General features: G+C 39.7%; 1 protein-coding gene across 1 annotated transcript in view; it reads right to left on the bottom strand.

The window, feature by feature from the left end:
* Positions 1–741: 741 nt before the first annotated feature.
* gucy1a2 (guanylate cyclase 1, soluble, alpha 2) overlaps positions 742–13,060 on the bottom strand; it is a 44,312-nt gene continuing 31,993 nt past the window's right edge. The window contains exons 7-9 of the mRNA XM_030745046.1: positions 10,977–11,120; positions 1,481–1,635; positions 742–1,216 (exon numbers count right to left, since the gene is read on the bottom strand). Of these exons, the coding sequence (XP_030600906.1) occupies positions 997–1,216; positions 1,481–1,635; positions 10,977–11,120 (519 nt within the window). The 3' untranslated portion in view covers positions 742–996. The remainder of the gene's footprint in view (positions 1,217–1,480; positions 1,636–10,976; positions 11,121–13,060) is intronic.

The following is a 13,060-nucleotide window of genomic DNA, read 5'->3' as shown; positions in this document are numbered from 1 at the left end:
TTTTTCAAATATTTTAATTCAATTCATCTTATATTTGTCCAGATTTGAGCAATAAAAAGGCACTGAGCTGGGAATAATTTTCAGACCTATACATAAAATATGCAATGAAATGGTTGGACTTGGGTTGGTAATAGTTTTCAGTGGGTTAGAAGCAGACAAGATTCTAAGATCAACCTAATACTTGTGGGTTTTTTTGCTTTTGTCCTCAGATGATCCCTAAATCTTCTCGTTTGCGCCTCTCATTTGTAACTCCTCACCACAACCCACTGGTCCTACGTTGATGCTTTCTAATATAACACGCAGCAGTTGTTAGAAGTATGTTTGGTAAAGCATGACATTATATAGGGACAGCTGCAAGGAGAGGAAGGGGTGCTGTGTTGTTATCCATGTGTGGTCTTCCTTGTAATAGAGGCCATGATGCACAGCAAACATTTATGGCGATGTTGCCATCTTGCAAAAATTCATCCGAGTTTATCCTCAGGGCCCAGTTTGTTAATGGAAATTGGATTTGTTCAATTTAAGCAGTTCCATTACTATTGAGTGCAACGCCGGTCATGTTTTTGGTCTCTCCAGGCTTTTCCCAAGCATTCCCATGTTTAGACACAGGTCAGAGAAAGAGAGATATATACCAGCTCTGGAGCTGAGGAATCCACCTAGATCATGAAGTTTTATATTAAGGTTTCTCTGCTAATTGATTCCATCAGTACACTTCCCTGGGGGAGGGTCCATGTGAGACTAGCGCAGTAGCTGTTCCTTAAGTCTTTTGAACCGTATCTCCCTTGCTGAGGGGAGACGAGGGCATGTTGTTCTTTTTCACTTATGATGAAAGTCTTTTCTAAGTTCCATTCATACAGGCCATCCCACAGGTCTGAATCAAAGTCTTTCTTAAATAATGCATTTGCATATCCAAAGATCTGTGTAATTGGTTTCCTGCACAAGTTCAAATCCAGTCACTGACATAATAATTAACTGTGTAACCTGGTCTGCGTATGGGCTCTACAAACTTGTTTCTCTTAGAAACATGGTCCCAATACTGTAGGAGACTTTCCTCATAGAGGCAGGAGGAGCGGAGCGAGAGCTGGTCAGCGAGGCGTGGCTGTGGGATGTCCCCGCCTCCAGGAAGTAACAAGTCCCTGGGATCTCTTTGGGAAAATTCTCTGGGAGGTCCAGCCTTGAACGAGGGACAAATGAAAAAGAGCGGTCGTCTTTCAGCAGTCTGTTGAAAAGAGAAGATAATGAGAGAAGTGTGATTAAAATGCATAAAACAGAGGTCAAGTAAAAATGTATTTGAATACAAAAAGCATCACACTATGTGATAGAATAATGAGTCGCACTAAAACAGTAACACCAAATAAAAGGTCTGTGAGGGTGTATATTTTTATAGCCTAATGTACTGCATGTAACATTTCTCTGTATACACCACATGGTCAAAAAGATCAATGCAATGCATTTGTATGTAACATTTAGCAGAGATACTTACAGATACGTTGTGGGACTAACATTGATACACCTGGGATGGCTTCCCGATTCAAACTTGCTGGCAAGCGTCACATTGTTCCCAAACAAGCAATAACGTGGCATTTTAACCCCGACCACGCCTGCCAGCACCGAGCCTGTGTGAATGCCTATCCTTAGCTAAGAGAGAAAGGAAAGAAAGAAGAAGGTGGTGGGAGAAGAAAAAAGAGACATATTAGAGCAATGGCTATATAGCAGATTTTTTTAAAAAGAAGGGAAAAAAAACAGTTTAAACAAGATTTCATGCACACATCATGGAAACACACATGCACGGCATGAAAATGGAAGTTATACAGCTGCTTTGCTTCAGTCTGTTTACAGTCCAAAGAATATTATCATCCGCATCAAAGTTCAGAGCAAAATGATATGAATTGTGCCCAAACTGAACTTAACCTTGCCCCTAAAATGAGTAAACAAACCTGCCACTGTTATGAATGCTCATAAATTAGATTTCCCTGCTGAACCGAGCTGATGCCATTAATTCATGTGCTGCCTATCCTGTAGTACAAAGGCTATCTTGTGTGCATTGATCCGATAAATGGAAACTGTATTGTGGTAATCATACTTCCATATTAGTGTGGATGTTATTATCTAATCTGATATCCTGTGGTAGCAGATTTTTAGAGAGATGAAAATCTTAAAATAGCACGAGTATGAGAGGGAAATTAATCAAATAAATAATTGATTCCATCTCCACTTGGTAACAGACGCATGGCAGCAACACGGTGTTCATATTATAATCTGGCTGAAGCAAGAATCTATAAATAGCTGGAGGCTGGAGTGAAAGCTATCTGGCCATCACTGCAATACATGGTCACTCAACTGACCATTTATTTCTACTACTTGGTGGAAAGTCATTGTAGGGGTGTGTATGTGTGTCTGTCTTTGCATACACACACTCCCCACAAAAGCCAGTTGAACCAAGAACCATCTCTTTATAATCAAGTCTCAACACTCAGCAGCAATCTTGGTAATGCACATTTTGGAAAGACCTTGAGAACTATATATTGTCCAAAACAACTCAAGTGATCAAAAGTGTAGTAAAATTGGTACAGTATATGGTTAGTATATGGTGCTGCACCAAAAACCTCCTTACAATTCCTTTTGTCTCTTGCGCATTGCCACAGTCGCCTGTAATTTGCATGGAAGGCAGAAATCAGAAAATGGAGAGTTTGCCTTCAAAGTTCAAATTTTGCCTTTTGCAACCCGTTGCTTGCAGCAGTAAGGGACAACCTTTACTCTGAAAGCGAATGCTCTCTGTTTCACATTGGCGCCACACTTTTTCCAACCATCACAACTTCTTGGTGAGTGTTTGTAGACCAGTGATTCTCAAATCTAGGCCTCGTGGCCCAGTGTCCTGCAGGTTTTAGATGTGTCCCTGATCCAACACACCCAAATCAAATGGCTGAATTACCTCCTCAGTATGCAGTCAAGTTCTCCAGAGTCCTGCTAATGACTTCTATATTTGATTCAGGTGTGTTGGATACGGGACACATCTAAAACCTGCAGGACACTGGGCCATGAGGCCTGGATTTGAGAATCACTGTTGTAGACAAACCTGTGTCTTCCATGCAAACTACAAAAGCAATGACAAGGATGTCACCCTCTTTACAACAATAGCCAGCAATATTCAGCAACAACTTGTCAGCTGGTTGGGGAATACACATTTTTCCCAAGAGACCGGAGGTTGCCATGTGATTACCAGCTGGTCTCTAGGGCTCTATGACTGAGGCCTTACTCACTCCTATCTATCTAGCTGTTTGTAAGTGGAATTCACTCAAAACTGTTTGTCACATATTTTTTGCTTATTTGCTTTTTACCTTGGATATAGCTTAAGCTATTATTTTTCTATTTTTCTATCTAATAACCTGGAATGATTGTAAACTGTAAAATCCTGAGGGCCAACACCATTAATATCGCTGGCTCATCCCATCACAGCACATGCTGCCATCCCAATTCAGATTATTGACACAGTTAGCCAGGACATTTGCTATTTACACTTACATCTTTACTACAATAACGAGGAGATACGGCAGCCACTCTGCTGTTGTGAATCTCGCTTGTTGCATCATTGCAACAGCATGATTGGCTGATATGTTTTCTGGTTTAGCTGCTGATTGGCTCTTTGAAGGCAGGAGTGGGACATCCACCCTTTAGGGTGTTGCCAGATGCTTCCGTAGATTTCTATTCAAGGTGCTTCATAATGCCTCTGGTACAACCCGGTAGATTTCTAATGATCTGTTTGAGCGTCTCCTCACCTTTGTAATCAATGCCACACAGTGCATTCCAACACAGTGCATGGTAGTCATAGCAACAACAAGTGAGTGGGGTAGCGAGAGAGAAGGAGCAAAGACAGATTGAAAGACAATGGAGAGGGAGACAAAATAAACCTATTATTAGATAGCAACACCTTGACAGCACAGGAGGAGAGACAAAGGAAATGAGAGAGACAGAAAGCACAGGAGAAAGGTGCTGCTAAGTGCACTAGTATGACCTATTTTTGTAGCTTAACTGCTTACAGATGGCCATGTACTTGTCAGTCTCTACAACAGACAAGCACTCACAGACACACACAGACACACACACACACATACACACACACAAACAAATCTACATCCAGCGCCCACATTTCTCTTTCTTTCTCAGTCTCAAAACACAGACACGGTAAAAACTCATACACTCTTCCCCTCCCTTTTCATTGTGAGTCAGCATCCATAGCACATGGCCTTCAATGAGCCAAAGAGCAAATGGTGCAGCAGCACAGGCGACCAATCGCGTTCTAGCCTCTGGCCAAGCTGACAGAAACACAAAGACAGAGACAGACAGGTAGACACAGAGATGAGGGAGTTGTTGTTACAGAGTGAATGCTATTTCTCATACACTCATTCACCAGTTTGTAAGTTTCACTGAGTTAAAACTAATTTAAGGTAACTGCCTTAATGATAGAGAAAATATCAGAAAGGAAAACACAATATATGTAGTACTCTAGTACTACAACACACACTCTCCAAAAGAGTCAAGCCCAATTCAGTTTCATTTATATAACTTTAGTCATCTCAGGATTGTTTGCTTTCTAAGGTATAGACCCTACAACCTTATCTGAATCTAAGCACCTAAACAGTTTCAACAAAAAACAGGTACTACCTTCATGTTGGCAGGACCACTGTGTTAGGCTACATAATTTTTGCTATATGTGCCTAAGAAAATGAGAGCTGTACATGTAAATGCAACTACAGCAATACTCAAGCAAAGGTAAGCCAGATTTTTAATTCTGAAAGAGTTAGTTTATTAGTCAATCATCAAAAAAGTCAAACATCTCAAGGAACACGCTGGATCCCTTTATTCTATTGTAAAACTGGATGTCTTGGGCTTTCGATTGTTGGTGAGACAAAAGAAGCAATCTGAATGATGCTGCCATGTGCTCTGAGGAAAAAAATAAGAACAGGAGAAACCATTTTTTAGACTTTAAAACTGAAAAAAAAAAACATTGCCTGTTAGAGGTTAATTCCTAACAGATTAATCCCTAACAGGTAGCGCTTTATATTTAATACATGATAATTTTTACTAATTGGACGGTCATTGTCAAGTTTTATAGAATGGATAAGCAGGCAGGCGGGGTGGAGTGTGGGGCTGGTGGTATTAATCACAAAACTGTACTCTCTCTTATGAGCTATGATACATTACATAATGAAAATATAATGAAATATATAATTCAGAAAGAAGTTTTATATTGCACAAACTAATGGCAATGCAAGATGAATTATAGCATTATCATTTTAATCTTTTTTGTAAAAACAGAAAAATACTACTAAAGTTGAATTTATTATTAATTAGCAATTGTTAACAATGGCTATAGCCACCAATATAATGAGTTATCCGATAACTAATATAATCATTAGATTTCCTGCATTGTTGATGCATTAATGCTTATAATGTAGTAATTATAATCTTTTTACATGTAACCTGTATGGGAGTAAGAGTACAACACTATTTCCAGAAATGTGAGAAAGCTGCGTAAAATGTGAATAAAAACAGAAACTTTATTAGGTACATCTGTTTAACTGCTCTTGAGAGCAAATATCTAAACAAGCAATCACATGGCAGCAACTCAGTGCATTTAGACATGTAGACATGGTCAAGATGACCCACTGAAGTTCAAACTGAGCATCAGAATGAAGAAGAAAGATGAATTAAGTGACTTTGAATGTGGCACGGTTCTGAAACTGCTGATCTACTGAGCTTTTCCCACACAGTCATCTCTAGGGCTTACAGAGAATGAGTCAAAAAAGGGATCATTTAAATTATGAATGTATAACATAAAAAGAATAATAACTGTTTTGTTTGAATACAAGCCTGCATTCAGAAAGAGCTAACAGAGCTGAGGTTTGGGCACAGCTCCTATTAGTGGCAACAAGCACTACATCACTCACATCCACACCTGCTCACCTACTCATACACCCACTCATACACACAAGCACACACATACATACAGATCATGGTATAGGTCTGTAAGTGAAGCGATAATATAGATTTTAAAAAACAACAACAACATACAGTACAATGTTTTGGTTTCTATACGTGCATCTCTCTTGACATCTCACTCAATATATTTCTCTGTGTCACTGGATCACTTGCTCAGTCTTCTCTCTGGCTAAACATTTTCTCTCACTCCTCTCTCACAGCTCTCATGTTAGTTTGCATAACAGTGCAGCATTGGCTGAAGCTGAGTGCACTCACTGAACAGCATTTGTCATGGTGAAGTGTTGAATATCTTTATACCAACATAAAGTGATGAGAGATAAGGAGGAGAGCATTACAAAGAGTGCAAAACACAGAAACGCAGAACAAGACTACATTTGGGGATGTAAAGCAAGAAAGAAGAGGTAAAATTAAAGAAGGGCGTTTTTAGCCAGGCTGCAGAGGAGGAGGAGGAGAAAGATAAAGAAGGGAAGAGGGAAAACAGGGAGAGAAAGTGAAAGAGCAAGAGAGCAGGCCAAAAATGCTTGGCAAGGCCTTTCTATTTTAAGACGGATGGACAATGTTAGGAGCCTGCAGTACACAGAACAGCATCCTGCCTTTTATTCAGCATTTCTCCATCTTAGCCTCACTTATCTCTTGTCTGCGGCTCTCTACATTTGTTGTTTTTGAAGTGTAAAAGTCACAAATATCTTTTTTTTTTTTTTTCATTGAAGGAAAGGGCAAATTTAGCTTGTGTTTTCCAAAATGTTACTAAACCAGAAGTACTCAGTACTCAATATTTGTTATTTGGGACTTTTTGTAATTCTTTAGTTGTTTATAATGAGAAAAATACAGAGATCAAAGCATTACCAGCTTTAAAAATAAATAAATAAAACCTCACCCTGTAATATGATTTAATACAGCAAAGCCTGCAAAGCTACTTTGGCATCCTAAGAGCACTGGGTGACCTTCAGAGTGACTGGACTAAGGATTGGCATAAATAAATCATTCCCCTTTCCTTTTTATTCCACTAAATTACCATGAGAGGTTGAAACTCGGTTTGCTCCTTCATGACTCGTTCCTTCCTTTCCTACGTAATATACTGTACTCATCATTTCCTGGAGCTTTCCTTCCCTTATTTCCTTGAAGCCATGTGCCATTCAAAAGGTTTTTTAAAGTACAGTCAGACTTCCACAAACTAACTTTAATTTTGTAACTGTGAATCTGAGCAATAGTAGCTGATGATCTGATGATGGGTCAGCACTCACAACACCAGCTACAGCTAGTGATGGAAAGTGGACAGTTCCACCAGTCCCACTATTATTGTCTTATTGATGCTGATAAACAAGACACTCATATTATATGGAAAAAAAAACTACTTGGCCACTTACACTTTACAACTATAGGAACTGCTCAGCCATGGAAACCCAAGCCATGAAGATCCCAGCGCACAGTTTTTATGCTGATGTTAATGCCAGAGGAAGTTTGGATCTCTGCAGAGTTAGCAGAGAGTTGGTGACTTTTACACACTGTGTGTATCAGTACTTGGCAGAGGTGGGAAGTAACGAAGTATATATACTTTGTTACTGTACTTAAGTAGAATTTTCAGGTATCTATTCTTTACTGACAACTTTTTACTTGTACTCCCTACATTTTTTCACAAATATCTGTATTTTTACTCCTTACATTTTCAAAACAGGTTCGTTACTTTAGGTTTAACGCATCTGAGGAAAGTTTTTATTTCACGTTACTGCGCCTTCAAACATCTAACCGATTTGTGCCCAAATGGAGGGAACACTAGTACATTAACTAATCCAAAAAAGGCAATCCTATTGGTGTATCAGTCACTGGGGCTTATTGGATTAAAAGAGATCAATGAGCCAGAACAATTATGGATCATTTATAGCACTATACTCAGGGGTTAAAGTGGGCCAGAATGAACCCGAACAACATTTGCCTGCAGATGTCCGTAAGTTGTGGTTGTGGTACTTCAGCATGTAACTAGTGCTACAGAATTAACATAAAGGGGAAAAAATGTTTTGTGGCAAGTAATTTCAAATGCAACATTTCTAACAGCTGAACCAATATCATCGTGTGTTTGTGTGTGCTAGCTAAAGGTACAGCTGCTGTATTTCCCAGAGAAAGAAAAGAGTGAGACAGCCTCACTCAGACATGGAGAAAGATTCAGGAAAGACAGGACAGGAGAGGAAAAAGAGAGGTTATATTTGAAGGTAAGGACTGACAGTGAAATCTGATAAACTGGAAATCTGAAGCTTACAGGTAATGTCTTAATTTTGAAATCAGATATTGGATCTGTATATAATGTGAAGTATTTTTTCATATCGTGAAACGTCCTGCAAAACAAACTGAGGTATATTAACACTGTGTTATTGAAAGGTTGCATGAAAATACTGCAGTTTAGTGCAGGATAAACAGGTCAGTTTGTCGTTCTGTGATGAATTTTTAGTAAACTCTGTGTTGGACTGATGCACAGTGGCTGTGCTGTTCCTGGTCAGAGTTACATCAAGTGTAGCAAAGATGAGTTTGAATTTAAGCTGATGATGCTTAGATTCATTCACTGAATCCCACCTTTATATCAACTGTATGCTGTCTAGTTTAAAGACAGTATAAACAGCATATTGTCAGTGTAGGGGATGGAAATCAGTCAAGATAGCTCATAAAATGCTGGGCTACATCTTCTTGAATTCAGTTGTGTAAATCCACAAAGAGCACAGGTCACCTGATTACAGCCTGTACACAAAAAATATCTACTGGATAGAAATTATTGTGAGCAGTGAGTCTTTTCCCCACACTGAACCACTACAACCAACCACAGTCCAAGTCCTCCACCTGCCAAATCCCACTTTAACCCCTAACTGTACTCATTTTTGTGTTTTGGTGTGGAGGCAGAGTCACCTTCTGCAACGTAGGTGACAGCTATTTTTTAAAAATGTATTCTCATTTTTTTTCTTTTTCTCATGATCTACATGACAGTGTTCAAGCTCAGTACATTCTTCATTAGAATTATTGAGCTCTTTAGAACGTCCCGCTCTTTCACAAATGTTTTGCATGGCTAAATGCTTGATTTTATAGGTCTGTGGCAATGGGACTGGAAACATCTCAATTCAAAGATTAAGATGTGTGGCACAAATACTTTTGTCCATATTGTCACAATGCTGTGCTCTCATTTCTTCCAGGACACGGGTGCACTGGGTTTCTCTGCCTCTCCTGGGTGGAGCTGGAGGCTGGCACTTGGCAGTCCTGCACACCTGTTTCTTGTTCTGCTCAAATCACCCCTGTATTTAAGAGTCAGTCCAAGCCTCCTGTCTTTGCCGGAGAGCCCTCATGGTAATGCTCTCCAGCCATCTTGAGTTTTGAAAGGTTTGTGTATCTTTCTAACATGCCCGTCTTTATTTAGTGGCTTCGCTACGGAGACCTTCACTCCATTCCCCCACCTGCATCACTTGGACTGGCTTCTGCTCCAACCTCCTCGAAAATCATTCCCAATCCCAGTCTCAATCCTGCCTGCCCTCTAGGAAATCATCAGAGTCGCCGCGACAACAATTGGAAAGACTCTTCATGATCTTCCTTTGTGTTTACTCCACTGTTGAACTCAACTGATTTTGTGTTCACAATAAACTTTGTAAATAGTGTCAGCATTTGGGGCCACCTTGTAGCTTCGGCCACTGTCCCTGATATATATGTTGTATTCCTCTGGCAACAAAACTGTATTAAATGTTCCTTTAATACAACAACATGCAAATATAATGTCAGTCAAATACAACAAACTCAAGCATAAGACCTGGCGTAAAGGGAAAGAAAGCCCACTAGTAGCCCACTACTGAAGTTGGAACCTTTTTGCATTAAAATAAAAAAGATTGACTATAGAACCACATGGCTATATTTTATCATAAATGTTGAAATCACTAAAATGTGCACTGCATATATGCTTCTTGTTCAAGAACGGCACTGAGCATCTTAATTATTGTGTTAATAATGCTAACTGGCTGAAGAAATTTTCAAACTAAACATGCAGTCCAAAGCTTCACAATAGCTGGCTAATTCACAGGACTTCTAAATAAAGCCTTCAGTGCTTGGCTTAAGGGTGGTAATATGCCAAGAAAATCTCTTGGCAATTAATGGACACCACAAACATCTTCAAAAATATAATCATCTTTTCAGTTTTCTTTCTATCTGCTTTTGGTACTGTTTGCTATTAAAATCCCATAAAGTCTTGTTTATGATTATAGATTTATGACAAGCACAGGACACTTAATAAAAAATAAAGATTGCAAGCTAAACTTGCTAAGAAAACATTATCATAACACAGTGGCAGCTCAGTGAATGGTGCACACAAATTAAGGTTTCATGTTGTCAGAAGTGGATGAATCAGAGAAAAGGAAAATATCAGACTGATGAAGCTCATGGGGAAACAACTGCATGCACTATATTGCATGCAGGGCCATGTAGCCAATGAGTAAAGGCATTGTTAAAACTGCCATGTAGTAACAATTGATAACCAGAGAGCATACGGGAAGATATTTGTGATTCAGCTCAGCAAGTAACTGACTGATCGCAATCGGTTATAGAAACCACAATGTCGGGAATGTCAATATCTTCCCTGGGAAAGGGAGTAACAAACAACCTCATCCACAAACTTACATGAGAAATTCAGATTGGCTTAAGTTATTTTGATAACAAACAACACACACACTTTACCTTTCAGTAATACTGTACAACTGTACAATTACATGCCCACATGAAGCTTTATGCATAAACTTAGGTACAGACTCAGGTGTAGCATGCAAAACAAACAAGAGTACAAGGACAAACTGTATGTAGCTTATTCATGTACAGATGGAGACAGCCTTCTATGCCAAGAATAGATAAATGGCAGGAAAAAAAAAAGGTTAGGGATGCAGAGTAGGAGATAATAAGCAGACACTGTTACTGAAATGAAATTATTAGAAGACATCCAGGATGGAAAATGAATGAAAACTCACCTTGATTGGTTTACCATCAGGCGTCAACACTTCCTCAGACAGTTCCATCATCTTCAGAGCCATGTGTGCAATTGGCTTTGCATGACTATCAACCTTCTTGTGAAGTCCTCCTGCCACACAGTAGGCGTCACCTATTGTCTCAATCTGCGTGGAAAAATGAATTCATTTTAAAATTAAGAGTGGTTGTGAGTACATGTAACTATGTTAAACTAAGTAGCTGAAAATTTAAAAAAGAAAAGGAAGGCAGTACATTAGTAAGGAGCCTTTGCAGAACCCGAGTGGGTGTTCCCCAGCTGTTAGACGTGGTTGGTTGCCCCTAACTACACCAAACAGCTGAGGAATCCTCCTTCCCGTTCTGCAGAGACCTCTACCTGCCTTCATTCTTGATGAAATATATCCGGTCTGTCTCTTGGCTTATTGACAGTAAAAATGTATTTTAATAATTACATAATTACCTATATTTTATAAAACCCATAAAATGTAAGTTTATCTTGTTATTGTTTCTACTGTGGTGAATTGTTGGTAAATGAACATCATGATGGTCTTATATATTAACAACTGCTACTGTGTGCTTCCTTCTTAATGGGTTGGGAGGCAGAGATGCTGGGATCAATCCAAATACACTCACTTGTTGCATTTTTGGATGCACCAGTTCAACTCATCAGCTACTCAATGCATTTAGGCCCATAGACATGGTTAAGACAACCTGCAGTTCAAACTGAGCATCAGAATGGGGAAGAAAGGTGATTTAGTGACTTTGAATGTGGCATGATTGTTGGTGCTAGACGGGCTGGTTTGAGTATTTCAGAAGCTGCTGATCTACTGGGATCTTCCTACAAAACCATCTCTAGGGTTTACAGAGAATATTCTGAAAAACAGAAAATATCCAGCGAGTGCCAGTTCTCTCTCACACTCTGTCTTGTCACACTTTGGGCCCCTTTGTACCAACTGAGCATCATTTAAACACTACAGCCTACCTCAGCATTGTTGCTGACCACTGCTTCCACAGTCACCAGATCTTAATTTAATCACCAAGAACAGGAGATCATCATGGATGGGCAGCTGACAAATCTGCAGCAACTGTGTGATGCTGTCATGTCAGTATGGATCAAAATCACTGAGGAATGTTTCCAGCACCTTGTTGAATCTATGCCATGAAGAATTAAGACAAATCTGAAGGCAAAAGGGGATCTAATCCAATATGTGCAAGGTGCTGCATGAACAGAAGAAGATTTAATCCATGAAGCCAAGTGTTTCCTACTCCCTGTTTACAGTGTACTGTGGCAGAGTCTGCAATAGCAGGAAGTCTCCACAGTTTAAGAATGCACGTGTCAATAAAGCAAACAAAATGTCACTTTCATGGATTTCTTTCCGTATCGCTACATGAAGATACAAACCAAGTGAACCAAGTGTCATGGAAGCTGACACAGACTTAAAAAGAGTTGCACAAGAGGATGTGTGTGTGTGTGTGTGTGTGTGTGTGTGTGTGTGTGTGTGTGTGTGTGTGTGTGTGTGTGTGTGTGTGTGTGTGTGTGTGTGTGTGTGTGTGTGTGGTAGGGGGTGGGACAAACTGCTCTCATTAAGGCCTGCCACCGGCTAAATCATTTCAACAGTAACCATGACAATGGCGACATATGGGTGATTCAGTCTCCTCACCATGTCCTCCTGTTTCTGCCTTTCTCTTTGACACGCACAAGCTGACACACTAACTCTTCCACCACTATACACATAAACCTTGTTACATACAGTCAGTCTCTCTGCCTTTTCTCTGTGTATCTCATTTCTCCATGTATCTGATGTGTGTGACATTTCTGAGAGATAACAGAGTAACAGCACATTTTTAAAGGAAAGTGAATGCTGTCGTCACGCTCACTGAGGTATCAAGATAGAGTTGAAAGATGATGGAGAGGAGCAAAGGTGGAAAGAGTGAAGACTAGAAAAAAAAGAGGATCTGGTAACAGAAAGTAAGGACAGAAAAGAGGAAAAGACAGCAGACTACAGTGATACAGTAACTAGGCATAAAGCCACACTGTCAGATGGACAATATTGACACATCTTTGTTAAGCTCTCACAGACTGGCCATT

This window comes from Archocentrus centrarchus, chromosome 13 (assembly GCF_007364275.1).
Source record: "Archocentrus centrarchus isolate MPI-CPG fArcCen1 chromosome 13, fArcCen1, whole genome shotgun sequence".
Lineage (NCBI taxonomy): Eukaryota > Metazoa > Chordata > Actinopteri > Cichliformes > Cichlidae > Archocentrus > Archocentrus centrarchus.
The sequence above is the reverse complement of the archived record's forward strand: the minus strand, read 5'-3'. Positions and strand labels throughout refer to the sequence as shown.